The sequence below is a fragment of the Bombina bombina genome, chromosome 1 (genome assembly GCF_027579735.1).
Source record: "Bombina bombina isolate aBomBom1 chromosome 1, aBomBom1.pri, whole genome shotgun sequence".
Taxonomy (NCBI): Eukaryota; Metazoa; Chordata; class Amphibia; order Anura; family Bombinatoridae; genus Bombina; species Bombina bombina.
The window spans coordinates 1,584,620,930-1,584,645,238 of NC_069499.1; the positions used below are offsets into that span (position 1 = coordinate 1,584,620,930).

General features: G+C 39.1%; 1 protein-coding gene across 1 annotated transcript in view; it reads right to left on the reverse strand.

The window, feature by feature from the left end:
• Nucleotides 1-24,309, reverse strand: part of TBCD (tubulin folding cofactor D) — a 1,563,032-nt gene that overhangs the window by 732,066 nt on the left and 806,657 nt on the right. Inside the window, exon 27 of the mRNA XM_053710319.1 lies at nt 2,628-2,704. Within this exon, the coding sequence (XP_053566294.1) occupies nt 2,628-2,704 (77 nt within the window). The remainder of the gene's footprint in view (nt 1-2,627; nt 2,705-24,309) is intronic.

Genomic DNA, 24,309 nt, shown 5'->3' on the forward strand with positions numbered 1-24,309 from the left:
TAACTTAAATATTAATTAAATAAATCTAAATAATATTTCTATAATTAACTAAATTAATCCTATTTAAAACTAAATACTTACCTTTAAAATAAACCCTAAGATAGCTACAATATAAATAATAATTATATTGTAGCTATCATAGGATTTAATTTTATTTTACAGGTACCTTTCAATTTATTTTAACTAGGTACAATAGCTATTAAATAGTTATTAACTATTTAATAGCTACCTAGCTAAAATAAAGAGAAATTTACCTGTAAAATAAAAACTAACCTAAGTTACAATTACACCTAACACTGCACTATACTTTAATAAATTATTCCTATTTAAAACTAAATACTTACCTGTAAAATAAACCCTAAGATAGCTACAATATAAATAATAATTATATTGTAGCTATTTTAGGATTTATATTTATTTTACAGGTAACTTTGTATTTATTTTAGCTAGTTAGAATAGTTATTAAATAGTTATGAACTATTTAATAACTACCTAGCTAAAAGAAATACAAAATTACCTGTAAAATAAATCCTAACCTAAGTTACAATTAAACCTAACACTACACTATCATTACATTAATTAAATAAATTAACTACAAATAACTACAATTAAATACAATTACATAAACTAACTAAAGTACAAAAAATAAAAAAGCTAAGTTACAAAAAATAAAAAAAATAAGTTACAAACATTTAAAAAATATTACAACAATTTTAAGCTAATTACACCTAATCTAAGCCCCCTAATAAAATAACAAAGCCCCCCAAAATAAAAAAAATTCCCTACCCTATTCTACATTAAAAAAAGTTCAAAGCTATTTTACCTTACCAGCCCTTAAAAGGGCCTTTTGTGGGGCATGCCCCAAAGAAAACTGCTCTTTTGCCTGTAAAAGAAAAATACAAACCCCCCCCCCCAACATTAAAACCCACCACCCACATACCCCTAATCTAACCCAAACCCCCCTTAAATAAACCTAACACTACCCCCCTGAAGATCATCCTACCTTGAGTCGTCTTCACTCAGCCGAGCCACCGATGGAACCGAAGAGGAGATCCGGAGCGGCAGAAGTGATCCTCCAAGGGCCGCTGAAGAAGTCTTCCATCCGATGAAGTGATCCTCCAGGCGGCGCTGAAGAAGTCTTCCATCCGGGCGATGTCATCTTCCAAGCGGCGCTGAAGAAGTCTTCCATCCGGGCGATGTCATCTTCCAAGCGGGGTCTTCAATCTTCTTTCTTCAGGATCCATCTTCATCCCGCCGACGCGGAACATCCTTCTTTCCAGACGGACTACTGACGAATGAAGGCTCCTTTAAGGGACGTCATCCAAGATGGCGTCCCTTCAATTCCGATTGGCTGATAGGATTCTATCAGCCAATCGAAATTAAGGTAGGAAAAATCTGATTGGCTGATTATTGTAGCTATATTAGGGTTTATTTTAAAGGTAAGTATTTAGTTTTAAATAGGATTAATTTAGTTAATAATAGAAATATTATTTAGATTTATTTAATTAATATTTAAGTTAGGGGGGTGTTAGGGTTAGTGTTAGACTTAGGTTTAGGGGTTAATAAATTTATTACAGTGGCGGCGGTGTGGGGGGGGCAGGATAGGGGTTAATAAATGTATTATAGGTGGCGACGGTGTAGGGGGGGCAGGATAGGGGTTAATAAGTTTAATATAGGTTGCGGCGGGGACCGGGAGCAGCGGCTTAGGGGTTAATACATTTATTATAGTTGCGGCAGGGTCAGGGAGCGGCGGTTTAGGGGTTAATATGTATAGAGTAGCTTGCGGTGGGCTCCGGGAGCGGCGGTTTAGGGGGTAATAACTTTATTTAGTTGCGACGGTGTAGGGGGGGACAGCTTAGGGGTGTTTAGACTTGGGGTACATGTTAGGGTGTTAGGTGTAGACAGCTCCCATAGAAATCAATGGGATGTCTGGCAGCAGCGAACTTGTACTTTCGCTATGGTCAGACTCCCATTGATTCCTATGGGATCCGCCGGCTCCAGGGCTGGAAAAGTGCCAAGCGTACCTGCTAGTTTTTTGATAACTAGCAAAAGTAGTCAGATAGTGCCGCACTTGTGTGCGGAACATCTGGAGTGACGTAAGAATCGATCTGTGTCAGACTGAGTCCGGCGGATCGAAGCTTACGTCACAAAATTCTACTTTTACCGGTCTCTAGCCTTTGATAACTAAGGCGAATCAGCCTCGCCACAAATACGCTGCGGAACTCCAGCATATTTGAGGTTGACGGCTTGATAACTAGGCCTCTATGCCTCTATATTTCAGGGAAGACCATTCCCATTCTATACATTATGCCACCACATATGGCCCCTAACATGAAGCACAAATTCTGCAGGTAAAAAATATACACTAATTTTGCAGTCCCCCAAAAGTGGCACCCTTAAGCGGTCACCTAGACTGCCTCTATATAGAACCAGCCCTGTGAAAGAGAATGAGAGAGGGTGAGTATTTTTGTAATCAAATCATTATTATTTGCCACTTCCCTCCCCTCTCTGGAGAAAGTGCCAAGGCAGAACAAACCACACGGTATTTGGAAGAAGCACCAGCATGTGGCAGACCGGCAGACACACTTACTTATAATAAGGAAACAAAACCGTACAAGGACACTCACCTTAATTTTCTGTTTAACAGCACTTGAGATAAGGTGAAGATTTCTTAAACTGTCATCTATAAGCCACTGCCACCCAGCTGCAAGAAGAGAGTACAGATTAATCTGCAGGAATAACGCTATGGTCAGGACAACAGCACAACCGCTGGATTTGTCTAATGCAATGGGTCTGTAATATGTTGCTGTAGGTATTACATCACTACTGCATATCTGCAACTAATAATACATACATTGCACTTACTACAGACTGTCTGTTAAAACATGACACATGCTGAAAAACTTCAAAGTATCTATCTGTCATCTATTTATCTAACATCTGTCTGTCTATCTGTCTGTCTGTCTATCTGCCTGTCTATATGTCTGTCTGTCTATATGTCCATCTGTCTGTCTATATGTCTATCTGTCTATCTATCTGTCTGTCTATATGTCTATCTGTCTGCCTGTCTGTCTGTCTGTCTATATGTCTGTCTATATGTCTATCTGTCTATATATCTGTCTATATGTCTGTCTGTCTATCTGTCTGTCTATCTGTCTGTCTATATGTCTATCTGTCTGCCTGTCTATCTGTCTATATATCTGTCTATATATCTGTCTATATGTCTGTCTGTCTATCTGTCTGTCTGTCTATCTGTCTACCTGTCTGTCTATATGTCTACCTGTCTGTCTATATGTCTACCTGTCTGTCTATATGTCTACCTGTCTGTCTATATGTCTACCTGTCTGTCTATATGTCTATCTGTCTGTCTATATGTCTATCTGTCTGTCTATATGTCTATCTATATGTCTATCTGTCTGTCTGTCTATCTGTCTGTCTATATGTCTGTCTGTCTATCTGTCTATATGTCTATCTGTCTGTCTATCTGTCTGTCTATATGTCTATATGTCTATATATCTGTCTATATGTCTGTCTGTCTATATGTCTGTCTGTCTGTCTATATGTCTATCTGTCTGTCTATATGTCTGTCTGTCTGTCTATATGTCTGTCTGTCTATATGTCTGTCTATATGTCTGTCTATATGTCTGTCTATATGTCTGTCTATATGTCTGTCTATATGTCTGTCTATATGTCTGTCTGTCTGTCTATCTGTCTATATGTCTATCTGTCTGTCTTATCTATCTGTCTGTCTATCTGTCTATATGTCTGTCTGTCTGTCTATATGTCTATCTGTCTATATGAAACAGATTCAGTACAGGACTGAACAAGCAATGTACATGGATAGCACTCAACAATTAGAAAAGCTTGTGTCAATATTAGATACTGGATAGAAAGGATCCATGCAAGAACATTCTGTCTGCATAGAGACGTTTAAAACTTAACTTTTATTTCAAAATAAAAACCAATTGAAATGATACACACAATTAAAAACACTGTAACATAAAGGGCCCCCCAAGGTTAGAGAATAAGGTACTGCTCCAGGTAGCAGTGGAATAAGAGAGTATAGGTACTCGGTACAATATAGTAACCTCTTAACAGTATAAACAATATAACCTGCCCTCTGGGTGTGTGTATCTATTAGCAATATTCAAATCACACAGAGCCCAGATACTAGAGCAAAGTCTATGTCTAAGTGATTGATATTACAGATCTCCAACCGTCTAAGTAAGATCCTATTAGTTGAGTGGCACCTCTAATGGGGTATAATAGTAGGGTACAATGGCTACACCCAGAAGGCGATGAATTTAATATTATTAGAGTCAATATATATGGTGCCTTATAAATTGGGTTAGTATATATTGATATATAGACCCTGGATAGAGGAGGTGCAGTAAAGATAAGATCAATCCCTTACCCTCGTAAACGGAAGTAAGAATATAACTTGTAGCTGTAATCTATGACAGTCACCACTAAAAGGTAGTCGTATTATTCTATAGGTGCAATACCATAGATAACTAAGTAGGTATACTGTAGTTTAGGACGATAAACTACCCTCTCCCAATTAGTTAGGGGGGATAATTAGTGGTCAAGATTTTTCTTATAGTAAGAATTTATCCAAGGTAATTAACTGTACATATGGTTACTTGGAGGTAATGGTATAACACTGTGGGTATTACACCAGAGACGGTTGAGTAGGTATATTATTAATATTTATATGCCTGTTTTTTCTATAGTGAATAGGCGATTTAAGAAACAATATATTTTATTTCAACTTAGCAACAATCAGGTGTGTTTGGTGTGACTGTATTTATTTAGAAAGTACAAATCCGACTCCCAATTGGTTTTGGGGGGATCATTAATATTCAGAAGACCCAGTTGTATTTGCACGTGTGCAGTTTAACTTCTATCAGGTGTTAACCATAAACACAATATCTATATATATATTTTTTGAGAGAAGAATGCAGTGTCAAATAGATCAATTTAACAGTCTGCCACAGTTGTCATGTGACTTTATGAATCAGTGTAATTAAACACCGCCAAGTTCTCCCCACTTTAAAGTGCTACCACTGAGTATCTTTCTGTATATTTCTCTTAAATATCTATGATTGTATCGTTCAAAAATAGTAATGAATTATTTAGATACTAGCCAGTGTGAGAGCGTAAAGGTTACACCTTAAGTTAGCGCATAAAGTTTCTACTGGTACTCCCAAAGGGGTAATAGTTGCGAGATTGTTACCAAATAAGATAAAAGATAATATTACCTATTATACCGTCCTGTCATTGACAGGAAATATTACAAAATAACAAATACCAAGGATACCGGAGCAGCACTAAATTATGTTTAGAAGGACTACCTAATAGTAACAAGTCAAAATAAGTTTTACGGAACTATAGGTAGACCCGCGAGGGCCGTTACAGCAATTTAAAACACACAACCGGAGAGGGACCTAAGCGTCCTTACTCCCCCTAACATGTTTCGCAAAAGAGCTTTATCAAAGGTGGGGCGGCCGGCTCTAATGCAGACATTTATAGGCTGAAGTATTCGTTACGTCAAGGTACTCCCTCAATGGTGATAGGAGAAGTGAATAGTACTAACACATTGGTTCTGCTGGGGGGCGCGGCTGCCCAATCGAATGATCAGTACAATGACGTGTAAGGACGTTTCCATGGAAACGGAGGTAAACAGGAACACTGGAAAAAACACACAGACTGATAATCGGGTAAATCCCTGGATCGAACATTCAAGCTGATCGAATGTACGCTCAGTATAGCAACAAGAAGTATTTGCAATCATAGTTGAACCGATCAGTTCACTGTTCTCATATCGATCTGGGGATAAGATATTCATAGGTAACTTACGGATTTATCATGGGACACATTATAAAAACCGGCACGACGTTATTGGTCACAGATACACATATGATGTATGTTGTTATGAAAAGAACCAATAACAGGGGTGATACTAATCAGTGATTGAATTAAAGGTTATCTTGGAGTGGTCCTCCGTTCATGTGCATTCATATCGTAAGGTACTTTATAAGAACGGGCAAGCTGTTATTGGTCACAGATACAAGTGAAATGTATGCTCTTATAACAATAAAAATAACAATATCAACAACAGAGGTGATTATAATCAGTGGCAAGGTCAAAGGATATCGTGGGGTCATCCTCCGTTCCCATGCATAATATGAATACCCATCCAGCTGTATAAGACACTAATAGAAAAGGGGGGAGGGGAGGAAGGGAAAATAAAGAAATATATGAATAACAGTGGGAGATACTAAATTTATATCAAGCATGTTTTTATTTTTATTTTAATAGTATGCACCTCAGACCCCGATGACAATATAAACTCGAAGGGATTTCTAAGAAGGTGATGGTGAGAGGCAACAGTTTGCCTTTGGGAAGTGAGGATGTGATCATGTGAAAAAACATTTAAATTAAGCTGTGAATTACTAAGATGGGGGGAGTGTGGGAAAAAATGTGAACATCAAAGGACTGTGATACGTAATAAGGGGGCTTTTATGGTCCCTGAATGTTAAAAACATAATGGTGCAAATTTTAATTAAAAATTATGTATACGGGGGTAATAATCAGATGTGGTGAAATGTGAACATTAATAATGAAATAAATATAAGTTCCACATAGTGATGATGAGTAGATGGAATGTATTTTTTACATAATCCCAATGGGGTGTGGAAATAACCAAAGGATGGATAAGAGTGAAAATAGTGAAAATCACCTTCTTGGGTTGTGGAGTATAATTACACCACATAGACTGTGCTTTAAACAAAGGTAAGAATAAATATGCAAATACAAATGAAAATAATTGGTGTTATGATGAAAAAATAAACCTCTATTTGGGGAGGGAGGAACGAGGGTAAATAAATGTGGAGTTTGAAAGTCTGGAAAGGGGTAGCCAAGGCAGAGAACCCCTTTAATTTAGAATCTCCTCAGGTTTATGCCAAATAATGGTACTAGATTTGTTCATAAGGAATTTTGATATTATAAGAAACAAGCATAGTTATTCTGTTCGTTGAGTCCCTTTGGGTCAACACAATCAAGCAAGTAGATCCACCTACATTCTGATCTTAACAAAGCTTGCTCCAAGTTGCCACCCCGAATGCCAAGGGAAACTTTTTCCATTCCCTGGCATTTCAGTCTTGAAGGATTAGATTGATGGTATTGCAAAAAATGTAGAGCCACAGAAGTCAAGGGCTTATCCTCTTCCAGGTCTTTACCTGCATTTTTAATGTTTCGAATATGTTCTTGCAGTCTACGATGTAACTTGCGGCTCGTCATGCCAACATATATCTTCGGACAGGGGCAATGTAAAGCGTATATGACACTTTGAGTAGTGCAACTGATGTAATGTTTTATACGATGTGTTCGTCCGAATCTATCATGGATGCTGTCACTTTTTATGATGTGTTTGCAGCTAGAACATGAGCCACACGGAAAAGAACCAGGGACAATGGCTGTCTTAGTTTTCTTCACTTGGAAGTGACTTGTAGATACAAGGTCCTTAATATTTTTACTTCTTCTGTATCCAACTTTAACAGAGTCCCCAATATTTGGTTTCAGATCTTGGTCTAGTTGGAGAATGGACCAGTGTTTATTGATAATTCTGGTTATTAGGTGCACAGATGGATTGTAGGTTAGTATTAATCTGGTCTGGGCATCTTGGTCTTTTTTGGTCTTTTTTCTGAGTAAATCTGACCGTTCCATTTTGAGCGCCCTGGTCCTTGCTTTTTTGATCCCGCGTTTGCTGTATCCTCGGTCGACTAATCTCTTCTCCAGATCTTTAGCTTGTGATTTGAATAAATCCAGATCACTACAGTTTCGTCTGATCCGGAGAAATTCCCCAATGGGTAGTGATTTGGTGGTTCCGGGTGCATGGGCACTAGTTTTGTGCAACAAACTATTGGTGGCAGTCGGTTTACGGTATAGATCTGTATGGATTTTACCATCTTCATCCTTAAAGATGGTCAAATCTAAAAATTCAATTTTAGATTGACTCAAATTGTAAGTTAATTTGATATTCAAAGAATTATCATTAAGTTTACTTAAGAATATATCCAGATCCTCTCGTGTGCCTTCCCAAAGGAACATGATGTCATCTATGTACCGAATCCAGAGAGGTATCTGGTTCGTCTCTTCGGTCATAGAATCCGTGAACACACATTTTCGCTCCCACCACCCGAGGAAGAGATTGGCATAGGTGGGTGCACAGGCCGTGCCCATGGCCGTGCCTTGTATTTGTAAGTAGAATTGGTTAGCAAAAGTGAAGAAATTGTATTTCAGTATGAATTCTAATAATTTCAAAATGAATGAATCATGCATGGGTTCCTCTTTTGAACCCTCTTCTAAAAAGAACTCCACTGCTTTAAGGCCACGGTCATGGGCAATAGATGTATAGAGGGCCTCAACGTCAGCAGTCACTAACCATGTTTCTTTCTTGACATTAATATTGTCTATCCTGTGTAGCACCTCCATCGTGTCTTTTACGAACGACGGTAAAGCTTCAACATATTCTCTAAGCCGGTAATCGACATATTGGCTGGCATGTTCAGAGAGGCACTCATTGCCCGAAACAATTGGCCTACCCGGCGGTGTGTTAATATTTTTGTGGACTTTCGGGATGAGATAGAATGTGGCTACTTTAGGTTCTTTAACAGATAGAAATTTGGTTTCCAGGGTGTTTATTATGCCTCTATCATTGGCCTCTTTAATGATCTTATTGTATATTTTCTGGTAAGCCTCACTTGGATTGCTAAACAGTTTTTGATAACATTGTCTGTTTTTTAGTTGTTTATCCACCTGTTTAATATACATTTCTTTAGGCCAAATGACAATATTGCCACCTTTATCCGCCTCCCTGATTACCACATCGTCCCAATCTTGTATCTTTTTCAAAGCCAATTTCTCTTCCGAATTTAAATTGCTTCCTGAGTGGGGAGTTCTCATTTGTGAAATTTCCTGACAGACTAATTGGTTGAATGTGTCTAAATGGGAGGAAGTGGTATTTTTAGGGATAAATTTGGATTTGGTTTTTAAATTATTCCTCCAGTTGGTTGCTTCCTGACTGGTTTCTTCAGATAATTGTTCCAAATCACTAAGGGCAGCCAAATCATCTTCTGTGAAGCTGGGATCAGTTTTTTTAGCAAAAAACTTTTTTAAGCCTAATTTTCTAACGAAAAGCTGTATGTCTTTAATTACTTCGAATTTGTTCAAAGTACCAGTGGGACAATATGATAGGCCTTTGGACAGTACAGATATATCCATTGAGGACAGTGTATGCTCCGTTATTTTGTAATATTTCCTGTCAATGACAGGACGGTATAATAGGTAATATTATCTTTTATCTTATTTGGTAACAATCTCGCAACTATTACCCCTTTGGGAGTACCAGTAGAAACTTTATGCGCTAACTTAAGGTGTAACCTTTACGCTCTCACACTGGCTAGTATCTAAATAATTAATTACTATTTTTGAACGATACAATCATAGATATTTAAGAGAAATATACAGAAAGATACTCAGTGGTAGCACTTTAAAGTGGGGAGAACTTGGCGGTGTTTAATTACACTGATTCATAAAGTCACATGACAACTGTGGCAGACTGTTAAATTGATCTATTTGACACTGCATTCTTCTCTCAAAATATATATATATAGATATTGTGTTTATGGTTAACACCTGATAGAAGTTAAACTGCACACGTGCAAATACAGCTGGGTCTTCTGAATATTAATGATCCCCCCAAAACCAATTGGGAGTCGGATTTGTACTTTCTAAATAAATACAGTCACACCAAACACACCTGATTGTTGCTAAGTTGAAATAAAATATATTGTTTCTTAAATCGCCTATTCACTATAGAAAAAACAGGCATATAAATATTAATAATATACCTACTCAACCGTCTCTGGTGTAATACCCACAGTGTTATACCATTACCTCCAAGTAACCATATGTACAGTTAATTACCTTGGATAAATTCTTACTATAAGAAAAATCTTGACCACTAATTATCCCCCCTAACTAATTGGGAGAGGGTAGTTTATCGTCCTAAACTACAGTATACCTACTTAGTTATCTATGGTATTGCACCTATAGAATAATACGACTACCTTTTAGTGGTGACTGTCATAGATTACAGCTACAAGTTATATTCTTACTTCCGTTTACGAGGGTAAGGGATTGATCTTATCTTTACTGCACCTCCTCTATCCAGGGTCTATATATCAATATATACTAACCCAATTTATAAGGCACCATATATATTGACTCTAATAATATTAAATTCATCGCCTTCTGGGTGTAGCCATTGTACCCTACTATTATACCCCATTAGAGGTGCCACTCAACTAATAGGATCTTACTTAGACGGTTGGAGATCTGTAATATCAATCACTTAGACATAGACTTTGCTCTAGTATCTGGGCTCTGTGTGATTTGAATATTGCTAATAGATACACACACCCAGAGGGCAGGTTATATTGTTTATACTGTTAAGAGGTTACTATATTGTACCGAGTACCTATACTCTCTTATTCCACTGCTACCTGGAGCAGTACCTTATTCTCTAACCTTGGGGGGCCCTTTATGTTACAGTGTTTTTAATTGTGTGTATCATTTCAATTGGTTTTTATTTTGAAATAAAAGTTAAGTTTTAAACGTCTCTATGCAGACAGAATGTTCTTGCATGGATCCTTTCTATCCAGTATCTAATATTGACACAAGCTTTTCTAATTGTTGAGTGCTATCCATGTACATTGCTTGTTCAGTCCTGTACTGAATCTGTTTCGTATGTCTCTCTCCACATATGTACAGCACCCGCCCTCGAGTTATTGATTATGGTTCCCCCTACTATGTGGGACTGATTATAATTATTAGGGCAACAATTCCAGTAGTGCCATCGTCATCCCTTTTCTCCTTGTATGACAAGACTGTATTGCTGTTGTTTCAACAGTTTCTAGGACGATAGAGCACACTACCTAACTAATCCTTATATTTTTGATTGTGATAGATAGTCCGTGACACAGAACAAGAACATAAAAATGGCTGATATTATGAGCAAGGACCGCACGGAAAGACAGTCTAAAAGATCAATAGACTTAGATAATATGTTTAAAAATACATCAAGGGAAAATGTAATATCCTCATTATCATTAGATGGTGCCCTAAAAGAGGTACACAAAAACATGCTCAAACAAGAAAAAGTATGGTGGGATCAAAAGTTTTTTGACAGATACATTGAACAAAAACTCATCCCGAGAGGCTTGAGGATTCAACTGTTCCCGGCCTACGAATTTGAAAACCCAATCCTGACAGAGGAATGGGAGACTGCTCTCTCTGAATGTTCTGCCAAACTTATGAACATCCTTGTTAAACATGACAAGGAAAAGTATGAAAAATTAGAAACATTAATCCAGGAACAGTACACTCAATTAAAAACTTTTGAAACTAATAATGATTTCGAAAAATTATACAAAAACTATCAGAAGGAATTAGATCAATACATTAAAGAAATTAAAGACACCAAACAGGGCAAATTGATCAGAGACATAAATGACTTTAAAGAAAAAAAGATTTACAAGTGGAGAAGGAGGAATTTTTATAATAATACATCTAGATCCTACCAAAACAACACAATCCAAAGTGATGTGTCTGATACTGATGGTGAGGAAAATGAGACCTTAGAGGACAACAGCACTCCGTCTACTTCCTCAACCACAAATTTCACTTTACCATCAAGGAATAAAAGAAAATCTTTTTTAGATTCTGGCATACAAGACGAGGCCGAACCTCCAGACGAGGTAAAAAATTTAAACAAAAGACCCACCCGATCCAGGGGTCACCCCAGAGTGTCGCACAGAGGAGGAGGTCGTACGACAAGGAGAGCAGCCAGTCCGTTCTCCCAGATGCGATTACAGCACTAAAAGTGATTAATCTCTCGGAGCATACACTGTCCTCAATGGATATATCTGTACTGTCCAAAGGCCTATCATATTGTCCCACTGGTACTTTGAACAAATTCGAAGTAATTAAAGACATACAGCTTTTCGTTAGAAAATTAGGCTTAAAAAAGTTTTTTGCTAAAAAAACTGATCCCAGCTTCACAGAAGATGATTTGGCTGCCCTTAGTGATTTGGAACAATTATCTGAAGAAACCAGTCAGGAAGCAACCAACTGGAGGAATAATTTAAAAACCAAATCCAAATTTATCCCTAAAAATACCACTTCCTCCCATTTAGACACATTCAACCAATTAGTCTGTCAGGAAATTTCACAAATGAGAACTCCCCACTCAGGAAGCAATTTAAATTCGGAAGAGAAATTGGCTTTGAAAAAGATACAAGATTGGGACGATGTGGTAATCAGGGAGGCGGATAAAGGTGGCAATATTGTCATTTGGCCTAAAGAAATGTATATTAAACAGGTGGATAAACAACTAAAAAACAGACAATGTTATCAAAAACTGTTTAGCAATCCAAGTGAGGCTTACCAGAAAATATACAATAAGATCATTAAAGAGGCCAATGATAGAGCCATAATAAACACCCTGGAAACCAAATTTCTATCTGTTAAAGAACCTAAAGTAGCCACATTCTATCTCATCCCGAAAGTCCACAAAAATATTAACACACCGCCGGGTAGGCCAATTGTTTCGGGCAATGAGTGCCTCTCTGAACATGCCAGCCAATATGTCGATTACCGGCTTAGAGAATATGTTGAAGCTTTACCGTCGTTCGTAAAAGACACGATGGAGGTGCTACACAGGATAGACAATATTAATGTCAAGAAAGAAACATGGTTAGTGACTGCTGACGTCGAGGCCCTCTATACATCTATTGCCCATGACCGTGGCCTTAAAGCAGTGGAGTTCTTTTTAGAAGAGGGTTCAAAAGAGGAACCCATGCATGATTCATTCATTTTGAAATTATTAGAATTCATACTGAAATACAATTTCTTCACTTTTGCTAACCAATTCTACTTACAAATACAAGGCACGGCCATGGGCACGGCCTGTGCACCCACCTATGCCAATCTCTTCCTCGGGTGGTGGGAGCGAAAATGTGTGTTCACGGATTCTATGACCGAAGAGACGAACCAGATACCTCTCTGGATTCGGTACATAGATGACATCATGTTCCTTTGGGAAGGCACACGAGAGGATCTGGATATATTCTTAAGTAAACTTAATGATAATTCTTTGAATATCAAATTAACTTACAATTTGAGTCAATCTAAAATTGAATTTTTAGATTTGACCATCTTTAAGGATGAAGATGGTAAAATCCATACAGATCTATACCGTAAACCGACTGCCACCAATAGTTTGTTGCACAAAACTAGTGCCCATGCACCCGGAACCACCAAATCACTACCCATTGGGGAATTTCTCCGGATCAGACGAAACTGTAGTGATCTGGATTTATTCAAATCACAAGCTAAAGATCTGGAGAAGAGATTAGTCGACCGAGGATACAGCAAACGCGGGATCAAAAAAGCAAGGACCAGGGCGCTCAAAATGGAACGGTCAGATTTACTCAGAAAAAAGACCAAAAAAGACCAAGATGCCCAGACCAGATTAATACTAACCTACAATCCATCTGTGCACCTAATAACCAGAATTATCAATAAACACTGGTCCATTCTCCAACTAGACCAAGATCTGAAACCAAATATTGGGGACTCTGTTAAAGTTGGATACAGAAGAAGTAAAAATATTAAGGACCTTGTATCTACAAGTCACTTCCAAGTGAAGAAAACTAAGACAGCCATTGTCCCTGGTTCTTTTCCGTGTGGCTCATGTTCTAGCTGCAAACACATCATAAAAAGTGACAGCATCCATGATAGATTCGGACGAACACATCGTATAAAACATTACATCAGTTGCACTACTCAAAGTGTCATATACGCTTTACATTGCCCCTGTCCGAAGATATATGTTGGCATGACGAGCCGCAAGTTACATCGTAGACTGCAAGAACATATTCGAAACATTAAAAATGCAGGTAAAGACCTGGAAGAGGATAAGCCCTTGACTTCTGTGGCTCTACATTTTTTGCAATACCATCAATCTAATCCTTCAAGACTGAAATGCCAGGGAATGGAAAAAGTTTCCCTTGGCATTCGGGGTGGCAACTTGGAGCAAGCTTTGTTAAGATCAGAATGTAGGTGGATCTACTTGCTTGATTGTGTTGACCCAAAGGGACTCAACGAACAGAATAACTATGCTTGTTTCTTATAATATCAAAATTCCTTATGAACAAATCTAGTACCATTATTTGGCATAAACCTGAGGAGATTCTAAATTAAAGGGGTTCTCTGCCTTGGCTACCCCTTTCCAGACTTTCAAACTCCACATTTATTTACCCTCGTTCCTCCCTCCCCAAATAGAGGTTTATTTTTTCATCATAACACCAATTATTTTCATTTGTATTTGCATATTTATTCTTACCTTTGTTTAAAGCACAGTCTATGTGGTGTAATTATACTCCACAACCCAAGAAGGTGATTTTCACTATTTTCACTCTTATCCATCCTTTGGTTATTTCCACACCCCATTGGGATTATGTAAAAAATACATTCCATCTACTCATCATCACTATGTGGAACTTATATTTATTTCATTATTAATGTTCACATTTCACCACATCTGATTATTACCCCCGTATACATAATTTTTAATTAAAATTTGCACCATTATGTTTTTAACATTCAGGGACCATAAAAGCCCCCTTATTACGTATCACAGTCCTTTGATGTTCACATTTTTTCCCACACTCCCCCCATCTTAGTAATTCACAGCTTAATTTAAATGTTTTTTCACATGATCACATCCTCACTTCCCAAAGGCAAACTGTTGCCTCTCACCATCACCTTCTTAGAAATCCCTTCGAGTTTATATTGTCATCGGGGTCTGAGGTGCATACTATTAAAATAAAAATAAAAACATGCTTGATATAAATTTAGTATCTCCCACTGTTATTCATATATTTCTTTATTTTCCCTTCCTCCCCTCCCCCCTTTTCTATTAGTGTCTTATACAGCTGGATGGGTATTCATATTATGCATGGGAACGGAGGATGACCCCACGATATCCTTTGACCTTGCCACTGATTATAATCACCTCTGTTGTTGATATTGTTATTTTTATTGTTATAAGAGCATACATTTCACTTGTATCTGTGACCAATAACAGCTTGCCCGTTCTTATAAAGTGCCTTACGATATGAATGCACATGAACGGAGGACCACTCCAAGATAACCTTTAATTCAATCACTGATTAGTATCACCCCTTTTCATAACAACATACATCATATGTGTATCTGTGACCAATAACGTTGTGCCGGTTTTTATAATGTGTCCCATGATAAATCCGTAAGTTACCTATGAATATCTTATCCCCAGATCGATATGAGAACAGTGAACTGATCGGTTCAACTATGATTGCAAATACTTCTTGTTGCTATACTGAGCGTACATTCGATCAGCTTGAATGTTCGATCCAGGGATTTACCCGATTATCAGTCTGTGTGTTTTTTCCAGTGTTCCTGTTTACCTCCGTTTCCATGGAAACGTCCTTACACGTCATTGTACTGATCATTCGATTGGGCAGCCGCGCCCCCCAGCAGAACCAATGTGTTAGTACTATTCACTTCTCCTATCACCATTGAGGGAGTACCTTGACGTAACGAATACTTCAGCCTATAAATGTCTGCATTAGAGCCGGCCGCCCCACCTTTGATAAAGCTCTTTTGCGAAACATGTTAGGGGGAGTAAGGACGCTTAGGTCCCTCTCCGGTTGTGTGTTTTAAATTGCTGTAACGGCCCTCGCGGGTCTACCTATAGTTCCGTAAAACTTATTTTGACTTGTTACTATTAGGTAGTCCTTCTAAACATAATTTAGTGCTGCTCCGGTATCCTTGGTATTTGTTATTTTGTAATATTTCCTGTCAATGACAGGACGGTATAATAGGTAATATTATCTTTTATCTTATTTGGTAACAATCTCGCAACTATTACCCCTTTGGGAGTACCAGTAGAAACTTTATGCGCTAACTTAAGGTGTAACCTTTACGCTCTCACACTGGCTAGTATCTAAATAATTAATTACTATTTTTGAACGATACAATCATAGATATTTAAGAGAAATATACAGAAAGATACTCAGTGGTAGCACTTTAAAGAGGGGAGAACTTGGCGGTGTTTAATTACACTGATTCATAAAGTCACATGACAACTGTGGCAGACTGTTAAATTGATCTATTTGACACTGCATTCTTCTCTCAAAAAAACATAATTTATGCTTACCTGATAAATTCCTTTCTTCTGTAGTGTGATCAGTCCACGGGTCATCATTACTTCTGGGATATTACTCCTCCCCAACAGGAAGTGCAAGAGGATTCACCCAGCAGAGCTGCATATAGCTCCTCCCCTCTACGTCACTCCCAGTCATTCGACCAAGGACCAACGAGAAAGGAAAAGCCAAGGGTGAAGTAGTGACTGGAGTATAAATTAAAAAATATTTACCTGCCTTAAAAACAGGGCGGGCCGTGGACTGATCACACTACAGAAGAAAGGAATTTATCAGGTAAGCATAAATTATGTTTTCTTCTGTTAAGTGTGATCAGTCCACGGGTCATCATTACTTCTGGGATACCAATACCAAAGCAAAAGTACACGGATGACGGGAGAGATAGGCAGGCTCTTTATACAGAAGGAACCACTGCCTGAAGAACCTTTCTCCCAAAAATAGCCTCCGATGAAGCAAAAGTGTCAAATTTGTAAAATTTGGAAAAAGTATGAAGCGAAGACCAAGTTGCAGCCTTGCAAATCTGTTCAACAGAGGCCTCATTCTTGAAGGCCCAAGTGGAAGCCACAGCTCTAGTAGAATGAGCTGTAATTCTTTCAGGAGGCTGCTGTCCAGCAGTCTCATAAGCTAAACGAATTATGCTACGAAGCCAAAAAGAAAGAGAGGTAGTGGAAGCTTTTTGACCTCTCCTCTGCCCAGAGTAAATGACAAACAGAGAAGACGTTTGTCGAAATTCCTTAGTTGCCTGTAAGTAAAATTTTAGAGCACGGACTACATCCAGGTTGTGCAGTAGACGTTCCTTCTTTGAAGAAGGATTTGGGCATAAAGAAGGAACAACAATCTCTTGATTGATATTCCTGTTAGTAACTACCTTAGGTAAAAACCCAGGTTTAGTACGCAGGACTACCTTATCCGAATGAAAAATCAAATAAGGAGAATCACAATGTAAGGCTGATAATTCAGAGACTCTTCGAGCCGAGGAAATAGCCATTAAAAATAGAACTTTCCAAGATAACAACTTTATATCAATGGAATGAAGGGGTTCAAACGGAACGCCCTGTAAAACATTAAGAACAAGGTTTAAACTCCATGGTGGAGCAACAGTTTTAAACACAGGCTTAATCCTGGCCAAAGCCTGACAAAAAGCCTGGACGTCAGGAACTTCTGACAGACGTTTGTGTAACAGAATGGACAGAGCTGAGATCTGTCCCTTTAATGAACTAGCAGATAAACCCTTTTCTAAACCTTCTTGTAGAAAAGACAATATCCTAGGAATCCTAACCTTACTCCAAGAGTAACCTTTGGATTCACACCAATATAGGTATTTACGCCATATCTTATGGTAAATCTTTCTGGTAACAGGTTTCCTAGCCTGTATTAAGGTATCAATAACTGACTCAGAAAACCCACGTCTTGATAAAATCAAGCGTTCAATTTCCAAGCAGTCAGCTTCAGAGAAGTTAGATTTTGATGTTTGAAGGGACCCTGTATTAGAAGGTCCTGTTTCAGAGGTAGAGACCAAGGTGGACAGGATGACAAGTCCACCAGGTCTGCATACCAAGTCCTGCGTGGCCACGCAGGTGCTATTAGAATCACTGATGCTCTCTCTTGTTTGATTCTGGCAATCAATCGAGGAAGTAACGGGAAGGGTGGAAACACGTAAGCCATCCTGAAGTCCCAAGGTGCTGTCAGAGCATCTATCAGGACTGCTCCTGGATCCCTGGATCTGGACCCGTAACGAGGAAGCTTGGCGTTCTGTCGAGACGCCATGAGATCTATCTCTGGTTTGCCCCAACGTCGAAGTATTTGGGCAAAGACCTCCAGATGAAGTTCCCACTCCCCCGGATGAAAAGTCTGACGACTTAAGAAATCCGCCTCCCAGTTCTCCACTCCCGGGATGTGGATTGCTGACAGGTGGCAAGAGTGAGACTCTGCCCAGCGAATTATCTTTGATACTTCCATCATAGCTAGGGAACTTCTTGTCCCTCCCTGATGGTTGATGTAAGCTACAGTCGTGATGTTGTCCGACTGAAACCTGATGAACCCCCGAGTTGTCAACTGGGGCCAAGCCAGGAGGGCATTGAGAACTGCTCTCAATTCCAGAATGTTTATTGGCAGGAGACTCTCCTCCTGACTCCATTGTCCCTGAGCCTTCAGAGAATTCCAGACGGCACCCCAACCTAGAAGGCTGGCGTCTGTTGTTACAATTGTCCAGTCTGGTCTGCTGAATGGCATCCCCCTGGACAGATGTGGCCGAGAAAGCCACCATAGAAGAGAATTTCTGGTCTCTTGATCCAGATTCAGAGAAGGGGATAAGTCTGAGTAATCCCCATTCCACTGACTTAGCATGCACAGTTGCAGTGGTCTGAGGTGTAAGCGTGCAAAGGGTACTATGTCCATTGCCGCTACCATTAAGCCGATTACCTCCATGCATTGAGCCACTGACGGGTGTTGAATGGAATGAAGGGTGCGGCAAGCACTTTGAAGTCTTGTTAGCCTGTCCTCTGTCAGGTAAATCTTCATTTCTACAGAATCTATAAGAGTCCCCAGGAAGGGAACTCTTGTGAGTGGAACGAGTGAACTTTTCTTTTCGTTCACCTTCCATCCATGTGACCTTAGAAATGCCAGCACTAACTCTGTATGAGACTTGGCAGTTTGAAAGCTTGAAGCTTGTATCAGAATGTCGTCTAGGTATGGAGCTACCGAGATTCCCCGCGGTCTTAGTACCGCCAGAAGAGCACCCAGAACCTTTGTGAAGATTCTTGGAGCTGTAGCCAATCCGAATGGAAGAGCCACAAACTGGTAATGCCTGTCTAGGAAGGCAAACCTTAGGTACCGATAATGATCTTTGTGAATCGGTATGTGAAGGTAAGCATCTTTTAAATCTACAGTGGTCATGTACTGACCCTCTTGGATCATAGGTAAAATTGTCCGAATAGTCTCCATCTTGAACGATGGAACTCTTAGGAATTTGTTTAGGATCTTTAAGTCCAGGATTGGTCTGAAAGTTCCCTCTTTTTTGGGAACCACAAACAGATTTGAGTAAAACCCCTGTCCCTGTTCCGATCGTGGAACTGGATGGATTACTCCCATTAACAAGAGCTCTTGTACGCAGCGTAGAAACGCCTCTTTCTTTGTCTGGATTGTTGACAATCTTGACAGATGAAATCTCTCTCTTGGAGGAGAGTATTTGAAGTCCAGAAGGTATCCCTGAGATATTATCTCTAGCGCCCAGGGATCCTGAACATCTCTTGCCCAAGCCTGGGCGAAGAGAGAAAGTCTGCCCCCCACTAGATCCGATCCCGGATCGGGGGCCCTCAATTCATGCTGTTTTAGGGGCAGCAGCAGGTTTCCTAGTCTGCTTGCCCTTGTTCCAGGACTGGTTAGGTTTCCAGCCTTGTCTGTAGCGAGCAACAGCTCCTTCCTGTTTTGGTGCAGAGGAAGTTGATGCTGCTCCTGCTTTGAAATTACGAAAGGAACGAAAATTAGACTGTCTAGTCTTGGCTTTGGCTTTGTCCTGAGGCAGGGCATGGCCTTTACCTCCTGTAATGTCAGCGATAATCTCTTTCAACCCGGGCCCGAATAAGGTCTGCCCTTTGAAAGGTATATTAAGCAATTTAGACTTAGAAGTAACATCAGCTGACCAGGATTTTAGCCACAGCGCCCTGCGTGCCTGAATGGCGAATCCTGAATTCTTCGCCGTAAGTTTAGTAAGATGTACTACGGCCTCCGAAATGAATGAATTAGCTAGTTTAAGGACTCTAAGCCTGTCCGTAATGTCGTCCAGAGTAGCTGAACCAATGTTCTCTTCCAGAGACTCAATCCAGAATGCCGCTGCAGCCGTGATCGGCGCAATGCATGCAAGGGGTTGCAATATAAAACCTTGTTGAACAAACATTTTCTTAAGGTAACCCTCTAATTTTTTATCCATTGGATCTGAAAAAGCACAGCTATCCTCCACCGGGATAGTGGTACGCTTAGCTAAGGTAGAAACTGCTCCCTCCACCTTAGGGACCGTTTGCCATAAGTCCCTTGTGGTGGCGTCTATTGGAAACATTTTTCTAAATATCGGAGGGGGTGAGAACGGCACACCGGGTCTATCCCACTCCTTAGTAACAATTTCAGTAAGTCTCTTAGGTATAGGAAAAACCTCAGTACTCGTCGGTACCGCAAAATATTTATCCAACCTACACATTTTCTCTGGTATTGCAACTGTGTTACAATCATTCAGAGCCGCTAACACCTCCCCTAGTAATACACAGAGGTTTTCCAGTTTAAATTTAAAATTTGAAATATCTGAATCCAGTCTGTTTGGATCAGAACCGTCACCCACAGAATGAAGCTCTCCGTCCTCATGTTCTGCCACCTGTGACGCAGTGTCTGACATGGCCCTAATATTATCAGCGCACTCTGTTCTCACCCCAGAGTGATCACGCTTACCTCTTAGCTCTGGTAATTTAGCCAAAACCTCAGTCATAACAGTAGCCATATCCTGTAATGTGATTTGTAATGGCCGCCCAGATGTACTCGGCGCTACAATATCACGCACCTCCCTCTGAGCGGGAGATGTAGGTACTGACACGTGAGGCGAGTTAGTCGGCATAACTCTCCCCTCGTTGTTTGGTGAAATTTGTTCAATTTGTACAGATTGACTTTTATTTAAAGTAGCATCAATACAGTTAGTACATAAATTTCTATTGGGCTCCACTTTGGCATTGCAACAAATGACACAGGTATCATCCTCTGAATCAGACATGTTTAACACACTAGCAAATAAACTTGTAACTTGGAAATACAATTCAATTAGAATAATATTAAAACGTACTGTGCCTTTAAGAAGCACAGAAGATCTATGACAGTTGAAAATTAATAAATTGAAACAGTTATAGCCTCAATCCTTGTAAATAACAGAACTTTAGCAAAGGTTTAATCCCATTAGCAAAGATAACAAATTCTGAAAGCAGGAAACAAATTACAGAATAAACGTTTTTTATCTCAGTCAAACAATAATTCTCACAGCTCTGCTGAGAGAAATTACCTCCCTCAAAATAAGTTTTGAAGACCCCTGAGCTCTGTAGAGATGAACCGGATCATGCAGGGAATACAATGAGTTGCTGACTGAAATATTTGATGTGTAGTAAAAGCGCCAAAAAACGGCCCCTCCCCCTCACACACAGCAGTGAGGGAGAACAGAAACTGTCAGAAAACAGATTAAGCAACTGCCAAGTGGAAAAATAGTGCCCAAACATTTATTCACTCAGTACCTCAGTAAATGAAAACGATTTTACATTCCAGCAAAAACGTTAAACATAATCTCTAGTTATTAAACAGCTTTATGTATTTCTTACAGTGTAATTCTAGTGAAGTACCATTCCCCAGAATACTGAAGTGTAAAGTATACATACATGACATTATATCGGTATGGCAGGATTTTCTCATCAATTCCATTGTCAGAAAATAAAAACTGCTACATACCTCTATGCAGATTCATCTGCCCGCTGTCCCCTGATCTGAAGTTTACCTCTCCTCAGATGGCCGAGAAACAGCAATATGATCTTAACTACTCCGGCTAAAATCATAACAAAAACTCTGGTAGATTCTTCTTCAAACTCTGCCAGAGAGATAATAACACACTCCGGTGCTATTTTAAAATAACAAACTTTTGATTGAAGATATAAAACTAAGTATAATCACCATAGTCCTCTCACACATCCTATCTAGTCGTTGGGTGCAAGAGAATGACTGGGAGTGACGTAGAGGGGAGGAGCTATATGCAGCTCTGCTGGGTGAATCCTCTTGCACTTCCTGTTGGGGAGGAGTAATATCCCAGAAGTAATGATGACCCGTGGACTGATCACACTTAACAGAAGAAATATATATATAGATATTGTGTTTATGGTTAACACCTGATAGAAGTTAAACTGCACACGTGCAAATACAGCTGGGTCTTCTGAATATTAATGATCCCCCCAAAACCAATTGGGAGTCGGATTTGTACTTTCTAAATAAATACAGTCACACCAAACACACCTGATTGTTGCTAAGTTGAAATAAAATATATTGTTTCTTAAATCGCCTATTCACTATAGAAAAAACGGGCATATAAATATTAATAATATACCTACTCAACCGTCTCTGGTGTAATACCCACAGTGTTATACCATTACCTCCAAGTAACCATATGTACAGTTAATTACCTTGGATAAATTCTTACTATAAGAAAAATCTTGACCACTAATTATCCCCCCTAACTAATTGGGAGAGGGTAGTTTATCGTCCTAAACTACAGTATACCTACTTAGTTATCTATGGTATTGCACCTATAGAATAATACGACTACCTTTTAGTGGTGACTGTCATAGATTACAGCTACAAGTTATATTCTTACTTCCGTTTACGAGGGTAAGGGATTGATCTTATCTTTACTGCACCTCCTCTATCCAGGGTCTATATATCAATATATACTAACCCAATTTATAAGGCACCATATATATTGACTCTAATAATATTAAATTCATCGCCTTCTGGGTGTAGCCATTGTACCCTACTATTATACCCCATTAGAGGTGCCACTCAACTAATAGGATCTTACTTAGACGGTTGGAGATCTGTAATATCAATCACTTAGACATAGACTTTGCTCTAGTATCTGGGCTCTGTGTGATTTGAATATTGCTAATAGATACACACACCCAGAGGGCAGGTTATATTGTTTATACTGTTAAGAGGTTACTATATTGTACCGAGTACCTATACTCTCTTATTCCACTGCTACCTGGAGCAGTACCTTATTCTCTAACCTTGGGGGGCCCTTTATGTTACAGTGTTTTTAATTGTGTGTATCATTTCAATTGGTTTTTATTTTGAAATAAAAGTTAAGTTTTAAACGTCTCTATGCAGACAGAATGTTCTTGCATGGATCCTTTCTATCCAGTATCTAATATTGACACAAGCTTTTCTAATTGTTGAGTGCTATCCATGTACATTGCTTGTTCAGTCCTGTACTGAATCTGTTTCGTATGTCTCTCTCCACATATGTACAGCACCCGCCCTCGAGTTATTGATTATGGTTCCCCCTACTATGTGGGACTGATTATAATTATTAGGGCAACAATTCCAGTAGTGCCATCGTCATCCCTTTTCTCCTTGTATGACTATCTGTCTATATGTCTGTCTGTCTATATGTCTATCTGTCTATATGTCTATCTGTCTGTCTATATGTCTATCTGTCTGTCTATATGTCTATCTGTCTGTCTATATGTCTATCTGTCTGTCTATCTGTCTGTCTATCTGTCTGTCTATCTGTCTGTCTGTCTGTCTGTCTGTCTGTCTATCTGTCTGTCTATCTGTCTGTCTATCTGTCTGTCTATCTGTCTGTCTTTCTGTCTGTCTTTCTGTCTGTCTTTCTGTCTGTCTGTCTATCTATCTATCTATCTGTCTGTCTATCTGTCTGTCTATCTGTCTGTCTATCTGTCTGTCTATCTGTCTGTCTATCTGTCTGTCTATCTGTCTGTCTATCTGTCTGTCTATATGTCTGTCTATATGTCTGTCTGTCTATATGTCTGTCTGTCTATATGTCTGTCTATCTATATGTCTGTCTATCTATATGTCTGTCTATCTGTCTATATGTCTGTCTATCATGTATCTATCTCTGTCTATTTATCTCTCTCTGTCTCTTTCTGTCTGTCTATGTCTATCTATCTGTATCTCTCTATCTCTGTAATTCCACTTTTTACATGTTCTCTGTTTTGTAGATCTATACTTTGTATTGAAAGTTAAGTTCAAATCTGCATATCGGGGGCATGATTTCTACCCCAAAAAGAGGCTTAAGCTCTGGTGGGTAAATGCATATTACAATCAGTCTTCAGAGGTTCTAGGCATAAGGATCCCGCAATGAATGATGATACTTTATACGTAAACACGTTATGGATGATTCTTACTAAAACCAGGGAGAATCACAAACAGGCAATCAATGTATTTC